The sequence below is a fragment of the Ambystoma mexicanum genome, chromosome 3q (assembly GCF_040938575.1).
Source record: "Ambystoma mexicanum isolate Mex_15411 chromosome 3q, UKY_AmexF1_1, whole genome shotgun sequence".
In the NCBI taxonomy this organism is placed as follows: Eukaryota; Metazoa; Chordata; class Amphibia; order Caudata; family Ambystomatidae; genus Ambystoma; species Ambystoma mexicanum.
The window spans coordinates 811,809,298-811,828,591 of record NC_090926.1 but is presented as its reverse complement, the minus strand read 5'-3'; the positions used below and the strand labels follow the sequence as shown (position 1 = coordinate 811,828,591).

Sequence of the window (19,294 nt, the reverse complement as noted above, 5' to 3'; positions counted from 1 at the left end):
ACCAGTTCTTCGTCTTGTAGGATTTGCGGCGGCATCCTCCACATTTGAGGGGCCCGTGGTGTAGGGTCAAGTAGGATGTCTAAGTTTAATTGGGGAATGGTCTGAGAGGGTACGGGGCAATATAGTGCATTCTTTAGTGTTTTGAATACAGTCCGTGGAACACAGCTAGTAGTCTATGCGGGAGCTCGATCCATGCACGTATGAGTGGAATGTGTACTCCTTATTGTGTGGGTGGAGTACTCACCACGTATCAGATAGTGGCAGTAGGCGCATGGCCTGCTTGATGGTCACTGCTGCCTTCGTCTCCTTCCGGATGCCAGTGGTGGTTCTGTCCATCTCGGGGTCTAGGATGGTATTGAAGTCCCCACCCCAGATTATTTTCTCCTCTCCTACGGGTAATATTAACGCCAGAATCTGTTGGTAAAATGCTGGGTTGTGCAAGTTGGGTCCATAGGTGTTGAGGAGTATCACGTCCTGTCCGTGGAATGTTACCCAGACTATCACGTATCTGCCTTCAAGATCACATTTTGTTTTAGTTACTGTGAAGCCTAACCTTCGGTGGATAATTATTGCTGTTCCTCTGGATTGTGATGAGTAGTGTGTAGTGATCACCTGTTAACCCCACGTGCGAATGAGGGATGTGACCACCTTTTCCGTTGCGCGAGTTTCCTGCAAGAAGAGGATGTCTATGGGATGTCTAGCGGCGTAGGCCATGATCTTCCTGGTTTTAATTGGATTGGATAGGCCTCTAATGTTCCAGGACATGAACCTTGTGCTCCTCATTTTATCTTGAGTGTCCATTTATTCTGAACTTCGAAATATACTCATCGTCTACGTTGTACGAATATAAGACTTTCAGATTTTGCCTTGCCAGGTTTTTATTGTTTACTTGAAGTGAACTTGATTTATTTATTTTGTAACAAACAGTTCTAACTGTGAAACCAACTCTTGGGCTGGAACTTTCGATTGAGTATCTTGGTGCGGGTGTATATTGCAATATAGGACCAGTTTTCAATAGGCAACAGGCCCGTAACACTTCTCCCCACACCACCCCCCCCCCCCCTCCATCACCATCCCCTCAATCGGGCGGTTTATCCCTATGAACCGGTTGCAACATTGCAAAGTGTGGGGGGGCTGTATGGCCCGCTTTCTATTCCGGAGTCATGGCTGGCGCTTGTTAGCTTGTTGGTGCGTTTAACATTCAAAGTTTGTTTTTGTATCTGGACATGTTATATCGGAGTATCAGGAACCATTCTGGGCTGCCGGGATGTGCTGTTCCATATATGTCCTGGCATCTTCAGGTATCTCCAAAGAATTGTGTTTTGCCATTATATTCTATTCATAGTTTAGCCGGGTACAGCATTGCATAAGCTACCTTCCTTTCTCGGAGTGCTTTTTTTATTGAGTCAAAGGAGCGCCTCGAAGCCTTGACTCCTGATGTGAAATCTGGGTAAATGTGAATAATATTGGAGTCGTAGGACAGAGGTGCCTTTTCACGTGCCATTATAAGTATGAGATCTCGGTCCCGGTAATTTAGTATTCTTGCTATAATAGTTCATGGTGGTGCGCCCGGTTTGGGCGAAGGTGCAATTGTTCTGTGCGCTCTTTCAACTAAGAACTGCTTCGAAAATTGTACTTCAGGGAACACCGAGTGTCGCATATTTTCGAGAAAGTGTTCCATTGGAATGTTGAGTTTATTTTCTGACACTCCAACCACCCTTATATTATTTCGGCGTGAGTGGGATTCCAAATCCTCACTTATTTTGGATGGCTTTGATATCTTTCTGGATTTGTTCTATTGTTTTGTCTTGTACAGCAGATGCATCTTCCAGGGTCGATACTCTTTCTTCGGCTTCAGCAACTCTAGAGTTGACCTTTCTAATATCCGCCCGGATGGACGAGATGTTCTCGCATATGTCATCTAGTTTGGAGTTGATTGCCAGGAAGCCTTTCTACATAGCTGCCATATACGGGGTCATGTTTTGTTCCGATGGGTCCGTAGGTGGGTCCCTCTGGGAGGGCGCCTGGGCAGATTCCGGCGCCACTGCAGAGGTGTTTGCAAACGCATTAATGGGGCCTCGCTTTTTGTTTTTTGTGCCTCTCATCTATCTTATGTATTCGTCTTGGATCCTTCTTGTGGCCTAATGCTGTGGGGTGGTATGGAGCGCAGTGCAGCGTTTCTTTAAGGATGGCCTGTATCTGAAGGGTGTCTTTCTTGTAGGGTTGTTATGTTTGCTCTTGGTCTTATTGGTGGAGGTCTAGGGTTATGGTTCACAACGTTATACGTGGTGCTCTGCGGCGGTCGATGGATTGCTGATCCGCCCCCGTCTAATTCATCAGGTGCCCCCCCAGGATATTTCGCACTGAAGAGCACCTGTGGTGTTTTCTCTGTAAGGCACTCGCAAACTCTTGCTTAACTATGTAGTTTTGCGTTGATTAATGGGGGCGGGGGGTGGAATATCTGCTCCCCACGTACCTTGTAGTTGTCGAGTTCGGTATGCTTCTGGCTTCCGTTGCCAGGGGAGCGCAGCATCCAATTTCTGTTTTTGCGCCGCGTCTCAACTCCAGGTGCTGAAGTCTTGCTGAGGGGGTGGGTGGGCCCGGGTGGGCCCTTTCGTATTTTCACAACGGATATTTGCGTGGGGGGGCGGTCCACCACCACGGGGGGGGCGTTCGCCCTGTCTCTTCGGGTGGATGCTGATCTGTGTTGCAGAGGCCCGGCCCGGGCCACGTCTCCTCGCAGGCCACACCATGTTTTATCCGTGGTTCGGAGCTCCAGCTCTCGTGCTCCTCCCACCCGATGTCCCGTTCCTAGGCTGTACAAATATGAATGCCTGTCCGCCGTCAGTACTTCTCAGGATTAATGGGCTGTTTCACTAATCGCAGTCCAGACCGGCTTTCTTCCTCCTGCGCCCAGACCTTGTTGCACTGCAGGGTCCGTTGTTTCTTGGCGTGCAGCTCTCCAGCCGTTGGTGGGGGGCTGCGGCTATGTGTGTTTTCGTTCACTGGTTTCCCGGCGCTGATTCTGCTTCTGATTTGGACCGGATGGTCCCCGAGTCCTCCGCTGCAAAATCGCTTCAGTTGGATTTCCCGAACTGGTGCACCAGCGCAGGATTTTCGTTTAAGGATAGTGCCAGCCACGGAGCACGCAGATTAAGTGGCCATCTTGCACGGCGCACAACAGCGCCCCCCGTATCCCCCCCCCCCCCGAGCGTTGAATATTTAACTCTGAGGTCTCTGAGCCTCTTCTTGATGGCCAGAAAAGTATTTCGCTCTTGCTGGACAGACACATAGAGGTTCGGGTAGAGGTGGATTCTGGCAGAACCTAGGAAGAGGTACCCCTTGGCTCTTGCTGCTCGAAGAAGGGAATCCCTGACCCAGGAGTTTAGCACTCTTACTATGATGGGGCGAGGAGGGGCACCCAACTTGGGTTTCGCTGTCAGAGCATGGTGGGCTCTTTATATTGCGAACTGTGGGGAGAGTTTTGGGTAATCCAGAAGGGAAAGTAGGATGCACTCGGCGTAGTCTTCCATGGGGCCATCGATCTTATCCTCCGGAACGCCTATGATGCGGAGGTTGTTGCGCCTGGAGCGCGATTCGTGGTCCTCATTCTTCTTGCTAACATCTAGGACCTGCCTTGATAGGGCAGTCACTTCAGCCCGAAGGGCGACAATATCGTCCTCAGCCACCCTGACCCTGGTCTCCGCCTCGGTTACCCGGGTGTCAGTTTTCTCCATATGGGCTTTGATTGAAAATATGGTCCCACTAATATTGTGTAGTTTTGAATGTAGAGCGGTAAACCCCTCATGTATTCCATCATTTTATGCGCTTTGGTGGTGTCTCGGGGGGGGGGGGGGCTGGGGGGTGGGGGAGGTTTGACATAGAGGCTTCCGGTTCTGATAGGGACTCTCCCGGCTTCCATGCCGCTTTTGCAAATATGTTGATAGAGCTCAATTTTTTATTAGCTCCCTTGGTCATGATCTTGCCAGCACGCTGGAGAGGCAGATTGTACAGTGAACATGGATCAGGGGGGACTGAGCCGGGACAAGAAGATCAGCTCAGCGGGCAGTGACGGACGGAGAGGAAGCACAATGTAGTCTTCAGTAGGTAGAGTAGTAGGGGACAGTAGCACGTCATTCTGAGTGTTACAAAGTAAGGTGGGCAAACTTGGAGGCGCGGTAGAGCATCGCAGCCGAAGAATTATGAAGAAGGCACTCATCAGTCTAGGGCGAGATGGGGCGAACCTTTGGCGAGGACACCAGGAGGAAGTCTAGGTGACAACGTGGTCCATTTATTATAGCAGAGCCGGGTCACCACAACCGACAATAGAAAGTTATGACCAGTGGGGTTGTCCCGAGCCTCGTCCAACTGGATGTAGACCACTCAAGTCCAGTAGAGTGACAGATGGTGATGAGCAGTCAAGATAGCCCCAGGACAGTTGAACTTGTACTCTGCCTAGAACCCCGTTGGCAACTATAGCACCGCCACAGTGCACGAGTCCCCAAAACAGTGTAATGCCCGTGAGTGAACAACGAGAGGTGTGGCCCCCAGACAAGGTGGTATTAAGGGCTCCCTCAGTATCAGCGGGTCAAGTGGCGCAGCACCCCTCTGCGTCACTACACCAAAGAAACAGTATGGCCGCCTCTGCAGTCCACAGGGCGATGACAGACCCCACAAGGGGAGAGCTCGCTTTGGGTATCGGGGGTTCCAGAGGTCGGCTCACCACTCCACAAATGCAGGGATCTTGGTCAAGCTTAATGCGAAGTGCTGGCTTGGGCCTCAAGTGGGGGTAAGTTTAGGGCCGTTGGGTTGCTCGGGTTGTTATAGCTGAACGAGCGCATCCAGGAGTCCCCTGTGCAGCAGTGGCCAGGCCATCGATACAGTACTAGATGTTGGTGTGGGATCGATCTTTGAGTGTGCGCTAGTTACCACTCTCGATTTGTAAGTATACAGTTCAATCTTCCAGTCAAATAGGGAAAAATAAATTGTTATGGTTCTGAAATAGATGCTAAGAGTGGCAGCGAGTGTCTACTTCCCTCAAACTTCCCACAGAGTTTGATATATATGAACATATGAATTAGAAACAGGAAGGATGCTCGCACTCAATACACTGCTGTAATGATAAGAGTTGACTAATATAAAGCGGATATCACTGCAGTCAATCAGTTGGTTCAAAAGGTAAGTATTTATTCTTCTAATTGTAGACAGCCACCACGTGTTTCGACCCCCTGGTTGTTCTCAAGGCCAACACAAAGAATCAGCAAATGCGGCCTCTTGAAATTGGTATTGGCTTCTCATGGTATCAATGTATCATGAAGTCTCAAAATATACAATTGTTTTTTCAATATGTTTTCAGTTCCTAAATGGGTGTGGGTGTAGTGTCGAAATTCATGTTCCGTTATCCATGTAAGTCCTAGATGGAATGTAACGAAACTCCAAGAATCAGCTTCCATGTAGCAAAACTTTAAATGGGATAAATACCCTCTCCTAAATGTGCAGCGGCCTCTCCTGGCTTTGATGCCTTCCAAATGCAGCACTATGAGAGTTGCTGCAGGGGGTGGTGTCGCAGCTCTCCTGGCCAACCGGTCAGGAGCAGTAGGGTCGCTGTCTAAGGATGTGATCAACGGCACTATCAGCAGAGGAGAAGCCCCGCCATGCTCGCAGAGCATCCAAGGTGCTACCATTGTAGAGCCGCCTGAGTCGAACAGCGCGGGCTGCTGCCCGCGGATTCCGGAGCTCCAGCCCCGGAGCAATGTGTTGTCAGTTGGAAGCCAGTAGGGGCCAGTGGCCGGAGAGCTATCGCAGTAGAATATGCAAGCGATCATCCACGCCACTGGAGGGAGGGGCAAGAGATCCGCCACACCAGCTACCGTCGCCAAGAACACCACCAGCGAGGTGTGCGGTTCAGAGCGTTAAGCGCCCCTCCAGGCCCTAAAGCCCCACCGCCCAAGTTTGTGGGAGTCCGCCTCCAATGGAGGTGTGGCGCGGGACGCCGCAGAGAAGCTAGTCCGTCCTCTTAATTCTCTGTTGGGGTTCCTTCCCGGGGCAAGCCAGTCAGCCAGTATCCACAGGGGACCGCTGGGAACCCGCCAATAGGTTTTCTTGAACAGCAGCAGCACCACCACAGAGTAATTGAGAAATAGGATCCTCCTCAGTGGGGAGCTACTCGCTCAAGCAGCCATACTACACAAGCGCAACAGCTCCCCCTTCTGGAGTATTTTTGTGCCAAAAACCGTTGCAGCCTTTTTTGAGATCCATTCTGGCCAATCTGGTCGGACCGGTGACTTTTGCCTGTGTGCCAGAGTGCATTTTAGAGGGCTAGGTGTCCTTCTCAGGTCTTTGTTATCCTGCTGATTCTCCTCATCTACTTGGGTCAAGCCTTTCATCCTGTCACCATTGTACTCCCCATTTTACCTTAGTTTCATGCCAGTGTCTGCTGTCCTGTTTTTTTAAGCTTCTGTCACGTAGAACAGTGTTGGGACGATAACACCTCACCAGCGGTACTTTTTGGGCTGTGGTTGCCAACACATTTTTCATGCTTTGGGCGGTTTTTACTGGTGTGCAATCCACGTTTGTATGCTAAACATCCAGGCTCTGTTGCGTGCAGCTTTTTCTGTCCTGGTGCCATCTCAGTCGCTAGGTTCACTTTTGTATGGTGGTTTGCACTCAGGAGTCCTTCATTTCACTCTTAAAATAAGAACAAATAAAGCGTTTTCTTACTTGGTGGTTACGTTTTCCTGGTACTTTTCTTTTCATGAGCCAACACCAAGTACTCCCCTATATGATCTGGATCGGCTTGTTGTTTAGGATACTTCCTCCCAGGGGTCTCTGTGGTAGTCTGGTTCTGCTGGTCCGAATCTACCCCATTTTGCCCTTGTTTAACATAGGAGGCTGAATCCTGATCTGCTTCTCAACTCCTGGTCTACTGGGTTTGGACTCTCCACTGGATCTCATCTTCTGGGTCTCCACTGGGGTTGGCTGCATACTTCTGGTACCTATGGCGTGGAACTGGCACCCTTTGCTTTTCAGCATACCCTCCTACTCCATTTTCTTCTGTTCTTTCCTATGTGTCACTTTCTTCAAATTGTAATTCCTACAAGTGATACTGGACAGTACTTAACTGGACTGTAGCATTTTTCAAATTTTCCCTTGGGGGTCCCTTCAGTTTTCCACCAAGCCCAGACTTTTTGGAGACGTGTCCCTCATTTACTATGTATTGCTAAATCTGTATAATGTGCTCTTTGGATCCATTTGCTGTGTGCAATATTGTCTAGGGCTCCACTCTTTAACTTGCATCTGAAAGTCTCTGTGTATTGCATCGGCTACCAGGTACGGGGCTTACATTTTATGGCAGAGAGTGAGTTAGGCCTTAACTGGCCATTTTCTTAAAACACAAATACGAGACGGATAACTTGATAAAGGTTTTTTACAAGAAGCCATTTTATTAGATTAAATGGGAGTGATAAACGCCATGCTTTCCCTAACCTAACTTGGGTTTCCATGCCTATGAAACTAAGACTAAAGGCAAACACTCGAATACATAAGGACAGTTGTCCCTCACAGTTGTACATACAACAAAAGTAATTCAGGTATTTATGACTGTTTAGGTTCGTATCCCCTTCTTCAGGGTTAAAGCATAATTTCTAATTGAAAGTTTCATTGAATAAAGTTTATTCCAATAATCAGTTTCTACTTCCAAAGGTAACACACAAGCGTCTCCGAATAGCCTAGTTCTGTTTCCAACACAAAGCTTCTTCACTTCTGGAGGGTTTCACTTTGCGTCCTAGAAATAAAAAAAAGTTAATTATTCCTTAAATGGATAGTTCACTAGGATTTCTCTTCTCTTGAGAAAGACAACTAATCTACTCTTTCGATATATACAACAATGTTTCAGTCAGGAGGGTTTTGGCATCGTTCCTCGAACACATGAGTGGAGGTGACACTTGCTTTCTGTAACAACCTTACACCAGACTGTAGTACTTAAATGTATTACGCCTACGTCCTGTCCCCTTTCCTCCATACTTATGGGACATGCCTCTGTCCTGTGGGACGGGGCCGGAGCACTTTGTAAAAAGCAAATCAAAAAAGTTGTAAACATTTGTAGTCCTTCCCTTCTTTCTGCGCGGGGCCCGGCACGTAGCTGTAATCCCGCCCAACTCAGCTCTGCTCCGCACATCGCCCATCAGTCCTTTTCTCCGCTCGTTCGTTACTGGACGTAGTTGGTTCCGCAGAAGATGTTCTTCCCTTTTTTCCCCTCTGGCTCTCGCTAGCGATCGTGTACTAGTCTGTCGTTCAAACTACACTTTCCAGATTGTTCATCGTGTCACCGATGCTTCGCGAGGGCGGACCCCCATCCTCTTTGTCTCGAGTGTTTGGGTCCGGACCACCTTTGGGACTCCTGTTTTTAGTATGATTCCCTTTCGGTACGGGCACTTCAACGTCGGATGGAGCGCTGGGAGGAGGTGTTTCGACGTACTCCTCCTTTGCATTTTCAAGCTTTTATCGACGAAAAGAAGAAACGCCCGGTAAATTCTTTACTTTTTAGAGCACCCCGCCCGGGAGATACCTTTCTGGGCTCTTCCCGAGCCGGGAGGAGCGTTAGTCGCTCTGTCACCGAGGATTGCCCTGAGGTGCCTTCTGGGCATAATAATTGTACCAGAGGTTTCTCCGAGGGTCTCTGTAAGGGGCCTGTGGATACCGGAGTACACTCGGAGGCCCCTCCTGTGGGGCTGCTTGTAGACCCAGTTCTACTGAGTCGTGAGTTGTGGGGTACCGGAGGTCGCTCTGGGGCCTCTCTGAGGCCTCTATTTCGGACTCTTGGGGGATATGTTTGTTAGAGCTAATATTTGAGCTATAGCAGGAATGTACAGCAAGGGTGCTTTCCAGGTTTCTATTTGAAGACAGGTGGGGACTGATTGGCCCACGTTTATAATGGTAATTTATTTACCCTCTTTTGCATAGGGAGGTTAACTAACCCCGAGCATTTTGGGTTTGAGTATATACTAAATTTGAGTTTGCTCCCCACCCATGAAATAACAGTAGCATACTGAGGTTGTTCAGAGATTGTGTATTTTAATAATTGTCTGTTTTTAAGAAATTTTAAATGTTCTAAATTGTGTTGTGGTTTCATATGTTGTAGCATTGATAAAGCCTTTGAATAAGTCTACTAATCCTGAAGAAGACATTGACCAATGGTTATAAAAAATCTGGCCAATTGATGTCGGGTCGAAACTATAAAAAAGGAAATCCAATGATGAGAGGAATATTACTAGAATAATCTTGGATACTTGTAGTTGATGTACAATGGTGGAGTGCCACAGTAGGAATATTACTACTGCAAATATTATTTAGAAAGGTCCATCTAAACCAGATTTTGGCTGTGAAAATGAATGGTCGATTTGTGTATTAGCAATTTATGTATAGGAGAAATGTTTACACAAAAATGCGTTATTTGCACACAAAAAAACGTCGTTTACAAAAAATTGTTTGTTTGAAATTGTTTTGAAATGATGTTTTCTATGAATTTGTAACAGAATAAAATGATATATTTTTAATAATTAACACACTCTCTGGTCCTCAGCATGCCATTTTCTGAAACCAATTTATTGAATCTTTCAGTGCATAGGGCATCCTATCTGTTTAGCATTTAGAGGGTTTCTAGACCAGAAATCTCGTATAGTGGATACCCCTTTGGGTAATAACCGCTGGAGGCAGCAACGGACTCGATTTTTCTCCCGCTCCTCAGCCTCCTCCTCAGGTTCAGGTGGTAACACCACTGAAAAGCCTGCAAAATGAGTGTTCTCCGCGCTTGCACGAGACTTCAGTGGGAGGACGCATTGCGTCTCATTGGGAGGCGTGGCAGACCATCACCGAGGACAGGTGGGTTTTGTCAGTAGCTCGGACGGGCTTCAGCTTACCCTTACCCCCTACCCAACCCTTCAACCCTCCTTTCCTGCAGTCAGGGTCGTCCTCACTAAAAGCAGAGATCCAGAAACTTCTGGATCTCAGAGCTGTGGAACCCGTTCCCCTTGGGGAACGAGGGGATGGTTTCTACTCCCGACTGTTTATGGTGCCATAACCCAACCAGGCTGGCCTGCGCACCATCGTAGACCTTTCCCAGTTCAATCTTTTCCTACCCCAAGAGAAATTCAAGATGATCACGCCCGGCCAGATACGGTCCTCCTTGCAGATGGGCGATTGGCTCAGCATGGTGGACCTTCAGGATGCGTACATGCATATTCTGATTTGGAATCCATACAGGAGATGGCTCTGTTTCTCTGTGGGAGAGGAGCACTTCCAGTTTCGAGTGCTTCCTTTTGGCCTCCGCTCAACGCCGCGTGTCTTCACGAAGATGATGTCGGTGATCGTGGCCTATCTTCGTCTGCAGGGTATCCATGTGTATCCGTATTTGGATGATTGTCTCTTACGCAGCCCGTGTCCTTTGAAAGCAGCCTGCAATCTTCAGTCTCTCCTCCAGCTCCTGTTCCACCTTGGGCTGTCGGGGAACTGGCGGAAATCTTCCATGACGGTCTCTCAGGACTTGATTTTCCTGGGTTTTCGCTGGAACACGATCGACTGCAAAGTGTACCTGACCAGGGACAGGATGGCGGATCTGTTGGCCACGTGTCAGATGCTTACGCAGTCGGAGAGCATGTCTGCCTGGTGGTTCCAGAGGCTTCTGGGCCTCATGGCCTCTTGTGTGTTGGCTCTTCCTCTTGCCCGTCTCAAAATGAGGTGGACTCAGATGGCTCTTAGGAGTTCTTGGCTTCAGGCTGTGGATCCGGATTCCAAGTTGATAACAATTCCGGCTTTCATGAGAGCAGACCTGGACTGGTGGTAGTCTCTCAGCAACCTGTCGGTAGGGGCGGGGTTTCAGGACCCAAGCCCGATGGTAACGGTCACGGCGGACTCCTCCCTTCTGGGGTGGGGTGCGACATTGGATATTCAGGTCTCGGATCTTTAGTCGCCTCAGGACAAGCTCCTTCACATAAATCATCTGGAGCTTCTGGCGATTTTCCTAGTGCTCAAGGCGTTCAGACCGATCATTGCCAACAAAGTGGTGCGTATCTGCACGGACAATGTTGTGTCGATGTATTACATCAACAAGCAAGGGGGAACCAAGTCTTGACCCCCCCGCCCCCACTTGTGGACCTGCCCATCCAGATTTGGGAGTGGGTGGTTCTTCATGGTGTCTGGCTACTTGCAGTACACGTCCCGGGCCAGCTGAATGTCACGGCAGATGCCCTCAGCCGGCAGACTATGGTCAGCAACGAGTGGGAGTTGAAGGCGGAGGTCCTCTCATGGATTTTTCTTCGGTGGGGCACTCCGGAGGTGGACCTCTTCGCTACGACGGCAAACAAGGAGCTTCCTCTGTATGCCTCCGGAAGCAGGTTGAGAGTCTCCTCTCTGGGGGATGCTCTCGAGATTCCATGGCACAACACGAGGGCTTATGCCCTCCCGCCTCTGCCTCTAGTTCATCGAACAATTTTCAAATTGAGGAACTCGATGAACTGTTGTCTTCTACTCATAGCCCCTTGGTGGCCGGCCAGGTTTTGGTTCTCAGAACTTCATCACCTGTTGGTGTATCCGCTGATCAGGTTACCGGTGATCCCTGATCTTCTTCGCCAGGGGGAACAGCAGCTGTGACGCCCCTCCCCACAATTGCTCAGCTTGGCAGCATGGTGCCTGAGTTCAAGTCTTTAGAACATTTTAGCCTGTCTGCGGATAACATGCGTATTATCCAGGCAGCCAGAAAACCCTCGACTAGGTCCCAGTACAGAAGCAAATGGCTTGGGTTCTGTCATTGGTGTTTAAACAAGCAGTTGGACCCAAGGGGGGGGGGGGGCTACAATTGACATGGTACTATCCTTTTTATCCCACTTAGCAGAGTCGGTTGTTCACGTTCTGTCATGCAAAACTTATCTTTCGGCGGTTTCCGCTTACCTATCTATGGACCAATGCTCTTAATCCCTGTCTAACCCAGTGGTTAAGAGGCATTTTGCAGGCTTGTCCTGCCTTTACCCTCCGATTCGTAGTCCGCACCTGGCGTGGGATCTAAATGTGGTCCTGACGGTGTTGTGCCATAAACCTTTGAAACCAATGGCCACGGTGGACCTCAAGCACCTGTCATGGAAGGTGTCCTTTTTGGTCGCCGTTACTTAAGCAAGGCGCGTGAGTGAGCTCCAGGCTTTGTCGGTGGAGCATCCCTTCTTGGTCTTTCACAAGGATAAGGTGGTCCTACAGACAAATCCTACTTTCCTGCCGACGGTGGTCTCCGAGTTCCATCTGAACCAGTCAATCTCCCTGCTGGTCATTTTTCCAAACCCCGCCTCAGAGGCAGAAAGGTTTCTGCATTGCCTCGATGTTAGAAGGGCGCTTAAATTCTATCTGGACAGAACATCCGAGCTTAGGAGTTCTTCTCAACTGTTTGTGACCTTTGGTAATCCACAAGGTAAGCAGGCCTCTAAGGCGACTATATGTCGATGGATCGCTGCCTGCATTACGGAATCTTACACCGTCCAAGGGCTGAAGCCTCCTAAAGGTGTTCATGCACACCTGGTGCGGGGCAAGGCAGCCACGGTTGCCTTTCAGAAATATGTACCCTGGGAGACAATCGCAAAGGCGGCTACTTGGGCCTTCCAATCTGCTTTTTGTAAGCATTGTCTAGACATGAGCTCAAGATCTGATGCTCAGTTTGGTCAGGCTGTGCTGAAGAATTCTTTCCAGTAAGGGGTTTTTCCATCCACCCATAGTTTCTGTAAAGAGTGCTTGGGAATCTAAGTATGGAGGAAAGGGGACGGGACGTAGGAGTATAACCAGGTTACTCATTGTAGTGACCACCTTACTCATAGTCCATAGTTCCCTTTCACCAATACGCCCGCCCGCTGTCCCCTCTAATAAGGTTCCTCTGTTATTGCTAAGGGGTCTCTGACCTGGCGATGGGACTGATGGGTGATGCGCGGGGCGGAGCCAAGGTGGTGGGGGTACGGCCGCATGCCGGGCCCCGCGCAGAAAGAGAGGAAGGACTAAAAATGTTGGCAACATTTTTGGATGCTTTTTACAAAGTGCTCCGGTCCCGTCCCACAGGACGGAGGAATGTCCATAAGTATGGAGGAAAGGGGACTATGGACTAGGAGTAAGGTGGTCATAAGGTGAGTAATCTGGTTAATTCCTGGTTCACTAACCTGCCAGGACTAGCACTAACTATCCATTTCCTAGTGTACTCTCCTGCCAGAGTGAATCTTCTAATACTATTAAAAGTACTCTGCTGTGTGGGTCATTACAAACATCAGTAAAGTCTTTGAATTTCAACAATAAACAACTTCTTCCATAACGGTGCAACATCCATTGATGCTGTTAGTTCCGATAGTTGATTAGCCACTTGCAATGCAGGTTATTTTCCTATTCCCCCTTGACATCCTCCCCAAAGAGGGTAACCTTACCGCCCACTCTGATCTACTATCACATCAGATAACTTGTGCATCCACATTTCTCTTTCCATGAAAGCTGTTTCCCCTTTTTCCTCTGACATTATCGTGGCTTAGGCAATACTGGTTATTTGCTTTACGTATTGCCTCCTTTTTGATTTGGCAATGCTTGTTACAGTACTTTTCAAATATGGCATTCTCTTTACTTTTCCAGTGGTGGTCATTCTGTGAGTTTAATATTGCCCCCTCTTGCCTTGGGCAATGTTACAGCGTTCATTAAATGTCACTTTTCCTTTATTTAGATCGTGATAGTTATAAACCTTCTGGTTTTGGTTTCTCTTAGCATATGTGCTAGGCCAAAATTGCTTTATTTCAGAAGTTCAGTGTTCAAAAGGTATATTTGCATTAAAAGGTTCACAAGGGAGTAACCCGGGATTACCTATGCAAGACCAACTCACTGGTGTTTTACTGCGCATCCGTGTGTCCTGCTGCTGCCACCACTTCTTCTTTCTTCACCAGACTTGGATCTACCGCAGAGGAAACCCACCGCGATCCATGCTCTCCACGTTCGGCCTTATTGGATTCAACATTTTCTACTACCCTGAATGCGGCACTACCGTGAATGAGTTTTTTTTTAATACCAGATCATTTAGTTTGTAATGACCCAGCCCCTCCAGAGCAATGTACAAAAATGTCCCTAACCACCTCCCTCCTTAGTTTGGCCAGACTGCTCAGCCTTGTTACCTTCAAGGGAGTGATTATGTTTAAATCTGTTTGAAACCACTCTGTTGCCCCAGGTTGGCTTCTCAAAAGTCCTACTCCGAGTAGAAAACTTGAAAACCCCTTTTGTACCGGTGGTAGACGTGAGCAGTTGGGAGCGGTGCTTCCCTACTTCTTTTTATTGCGTTTTACTGTTCCTATACTTTTATTTTAAAACAAAACCATTCGGAATGGTTTTGTTTTAAAAGAAGTGTAGGAAGCAGTTGAAACTTGAACTTGCGCTGCACTGAATATTCGCTTAAACAGCAGGTGCATGTGTTTCTGGATTTGTAATGGGCGTTTGAGAGGGCGTGGCGATGGGCTTTTTGGAGCGCTGGGGCAGGTCATTAGGGAACATATTTCCACTACTTCTTTTCGTACACTTCAACCACTGCTTTGTACAGTACAATTGGGTACTTCTCTGTGGACTCTAATATTTGACTGTTTCAATGTGTTTGCATACCACCCCCAGGCTTCCTCAGTGCTCAGTTCGTGTTAGCTAGATTGAATTTGGCTAGACTAAGTATCATTGACTAGGTTAGCCTTTCAGTGCTAGGTCTGAAAATCCAGCTGAACAGGGTGCATTTAAGTTTAGCTTTGTTTTGATAATGCAATATATTTAAAATATGGTGTCTTGGGCTAGCAGACGTGCGCCGCAAAAATGTTAATGGCGTTCATAAAAATAATTATTTCAATGTTGCTACCTAAAGCTGTTTGTTTTCTAGGTTTCAGACAGTATGCAGTATCCTTTCAAACCGTCCATGAGGGTAGAAGTTGTCGACAAAACTCATCTATGCCGTACACGAGTGGCAGTTGTGGATAGTGTAATTGGTGGACGATTGCGATTAGTATACGAAGACAGTGAAGACAAAACTGATGACTTTTGGTGCCACATGTGTAGCCCACTTATTCATCACATTGGTTGGTCACGAAGTATAGGACATAGATTCAAAAGATCTGGTAAGTATGTCATGAGTAAAATTTCCCATTGTGATGCATATTTTTCATAGCTGAATGTATAGAAATTGCTTTATAAATCTAAAATGCTATATGGTATTTATTGGTTCCATTGTTTTAGAGAGGTATTTCTACAACTGAGATCTGCACAACCATCTAACCGCATGGTGAAACAAAAAACCCAACCGGAAAGCTAAGATAAGTACCAGTGGTAGAGCCTTCACTCTTAACTTATGGAGAGGAGGACGGCTGACACTCAGATTTAATTAGTCAACGCAAGTAAACTATGCCACACCTTTATTTTATACACCGTAATCGTGACAGGGCAGAGAAACGGCCCCATCAGGGGATGGGATGAGCCCCTGACTTTCATGCGGGTGCCAGAGTGCCCTGGGCACTTACCTAGTAAGTCTGCAGCAAGGCTAGAGCCACACCACGATGTCAGCAACGAAGAAGAGGATGCACCATGTGGCCCGGTGAGACAGCCTGAAGGATGCTGTGCAGCGAGTTGGCTAGGGCAGCCTGGCAGCCGGAACCAGCAGAAGAAGGCGGTAAAGGACGCTGACGGCAGAGCCGCCAGTCGATGCAGCAGCCTAAAGTGGAGCCTGGCTCCAGAAGACTGCATCTGTTTGAGCCCGTGCACAGATGAATGATGGACTAAACCTCCAGGAATTTGTTTTACTAAGAAAAGGACCATTAGTATATCAAATGGGGGGGGGGGGGACAGGTGTCCCCTAGAGTGTTGGGCTTTTCATGCCCTGGATGCGGCAGGATGGGCAAAAAAGGGGCAGGGCTTGCAATCCCCTATAAAACCTCCCTGGGACCCTCCTTCTGATCCAGGTAAGTTATTGATTAGGGGTAGTTGACCAATCCTGGGAGGGATATTTAAAAGGTAGCTGGGAGTATTTTAGGTGTGGATTGGCAGGGTTCGAAATTGAGGGGACCTGGCAGCTATTTAGCTCCTGCTTGTAACCTATAAGAGCCTGGTTAGCTTGACACAAACACCTATAAAAAGCTACGTTTGTCTCCCTAGGCCAACTGACGCTGAACAAACACGCCTATGTGAATTTTACTTTGCGTATTTGGGATAATCTATAAATCGACATAACACTTCTATAGTTTATTTAAAGCATAAGGGATCATAAATAATTAAAATGGTAATTTTATATCTTATGTGAAAGTTAGATTTGCAGAACACTATGTGCTAGCTCCTTGTTCCCAAATGGTAGTTCCGGGTCACAGTTTACTGCTGGATACCCAGTAGCTGCCTTCAGCTACTGATATGCAAACTTAATTTTGATCCCTGGCTTTAGTTGGGTGAGGATAGGAGATGGAAGGAGGACGTCCAAGAGACCAGAGGAGGAGAGCATGGAAGGAAGGTAGAAGTTGTTGGAGAGAGGTGTCTGTGGAGTGGATGAGCATATGTCTGAGGAGTGAGTGAAGTAGTGGTAGAGCAGAGGAAAGGGGGTAGTGGTGTAAGTGGAAGTAGTGGTAGCAGAGGAGAAGTTAGTGGTATTGAGTAGTAGTGAGCGGTAGTGGTGCATGGTAGTGAGAAGAGGGAGAGGTAGTAGTGGGGGAAGCAAAGTCCTAGTGGTGTGGTAGAAGAGGCGGAAAGGTAGAGGTGGGAGCGGTAGTAGTAAGAGCGGTAGTAGTAAGAGCGGTAGTGGTGAGTGCAGGAAGAGTGGAGCAGGAGGAAAGTGAGAGGAAAGAAGTAAGATAACATCTAAGGGTTTGAAGTATGAAAACGGAGTGAAACATTGAAGGGACAGTAGAGGAGGACAATATTGTGTGAACATCAAAGTAGCAGGACAGGGTGTGTTTACCTGAGAGCTGCCGGACTCTCACAACATGGCCAAAGGCACCATCCCTGGACTCCCTTAGAAGGCTAAGCGGACTAGGGAAGGGACAGCTAGAAGGCTCCTAGGGAGTCTGACCGCCATCATCCCGGGGAAGCCACTTTGTGTCCAGAGTCGAACTACAGTAGCTGTTAGCAAGCCCTAGTATTACCCAGGGGTTATGGATGCATGAGCTAGCAGGGTGGTTGCTCAAGGGAGACGAGAGACCGTGGACGGCCATAGAGCCACATTTTTTTGAAAAGCTCTTTCTGCAGTTCGGCCATTCAATATAAATCCAGAATTTCTAAAACATCACTGAATAAACACCCTTTAGTTGGACTTTGTGTGTAAACATGGTTCTTCAAGGTGGCATCCTGTCATCAAGTCACACATAAATATATCTATTGGTTAAGAAATCTAGACATAACACACAGTCAAAAAACATGTATGAGTGAAAAGCAATACGTTTGAATTACAACACATATTAGTACAATTATTAAAAGGCTAAACTTACTATCTAGTGATAGGCACAGTACTTCTAATGGCAAGGGGTGGGTGGAACCAGTCATTAAAACACACTATTATTAATCTGTGCAGGTTCCCAATTGCCACACCAGCCCTTTCCTAATACTTCTAACACCTAGGACATGCTATCACTTTTGAACTAATGTGCTATGTAAATGTTTGTAGTCCCTAAAGGGGAAAATGCACAAAAACACACTACCAAACGCCACGAAAAGGATGTATGCATTTAATTGGTTAGCACCAGTACATTACACTCTGTAAGGGGGTGGAAGGAGGAGGCTGACGCACAGGTGGCATGTTTTTGGGCAAAGAATTTTATTTGTAGGAAAAATTAACAGAAACCCTATCTATCCCTAACTCTAAGAGGGGTTTCCCTGCCTCAACTAAACACTAAGGAACTGTCAGAATGTCAAGTGTCCCAAATCCTATTTCAATCTCTTACACTTGAAAATACACTAAATGGAGTGTCGTCTTCTTGGTCCAGAGGAATGACTCTCACAGCCCTAGACCACTTTACTGGCTTTCTATTATCGGGTACCCGGCCCCTTCACAGTACGTTCTCGTGTCCCAGACCCCTTTGGCTTTCCTTCTCTAGTTAGGGGCCCAGACCCCTTGACGGACCCAGGCAGTCTCTGTACCTTGCTGTTGGGCTCCCGGTCTTTGGTGTCTGTCTCTGGCTTCTCTGAAACGCCCACCGGCTTTCTTCCACTGCCTTCTATTTGCATGCTGCCGCTCCACTGTACTTCTCCGGAGCCAGGCTGCATGTCTTAGTTTGCCAGCATTGCACAGCGTGTTCACGCGCGTGGACCACTTTCTCCAGCTTTTCTCACTCGGACGATCCTCAGCCGAGCAGGAGTGGTCTGAGTTTCAGCATCCCGGTCTACAACTTCTTCACCTTCTCCTTCCGCATTATTGTGACCTTGCTCACGGTGCCTGAGGGAAGGGACTCATGCTAATGTTAGTCCCTCTTCCATTTTTAAGCGGTCTCCCTCTGAGGAACTAGAATGTTAGTTCCTTCCCTCCTTGGTGCATGGTGACCAAGTTGGATTAGTCTCCGGGCGACAGGGAACGGATAATGTGAGGAAGACCCTGGGGCTAATGCATGAGGTGTCGAAATAGGGTTTGGAGGCTTATCTCTTGTCGTTAGACTCGGAGAAAGCCTTCGACCGTGTAGAATGGCTTTACATGGGGAGGGTGTTACGGAAAATGGGCTTTGGAGACAATTTTTGTAAGTGGGTGGCTGCGCTTTATAATGGTCCCGCTGCTAGGGTGTTGGTAAATGGTTGCCTGTCGTTGGGGTTCTCACGGGGCCACGCGCCAGGGATGTCCCCCTCTCACCTCTGTTATAAGCACTGGCGATGGAACCTTTTGCTGTAGCGGTCAGGGCCGACGAGGGTCTTACGGGGGTACAATGTGGAGATCATGAATTTAAATTCTTTGTTTGCAGATGATATTTTAGTGTACCTGACGGGTATTCGGGAGGCTCTCCCAAGATTGCTGGGTCTGATTCGTCGGTTTGTGTCTTTTTCTGAGCTAAAAGTGAATCTGTCCAAGTCCTGCATTATGCCCATGGGGTGGGGGGGTAGTCCTCAAAATTGAGGGGAGAGAAGAAATTGATGGGGTGCGTGTGGAACGTGTGTTTATTAGGTATCTGGGAATTGATATTCCCAGGGACCTAGATAAGGTGTTTGAGCTAAATTTCCCTCCGCTCCAAGCAAAAATTCAGAGCGATCTCTCCAGGTGGGCCCCCTTGACTCTTTCATGGTTTGGGCGTATGGTGGTGGTTAAAAT

General features: G+C 47.9%; 1 protein-coding gene across 5 annotated transcripts in view; it reads left to right on the top strand.

Moving 5' to 3' along the window:
* The window catches only part of MBTD1 (mbt domain containing 1), a 1,870,500-nt gene that overhangs the window by 652,657 nt on the left and 1,198,549 nt on the right, over window positions 1–19,294 (top strand). For all 5 annotated transcript variants that reach the window (XM_069654918.1, XM_069654914.1, XM_069654913.1 and 2 more), the window contains one exon: window positions 14,912–15,146. In XM_069654918.1, the coding sequence (XP_069511019.1) occupies window positions 14,912–15,146 (235 nt within the window). The remainder of the gene's footprint in view (window positions 1–14,911; window positions 15,147–19,294) is intronic.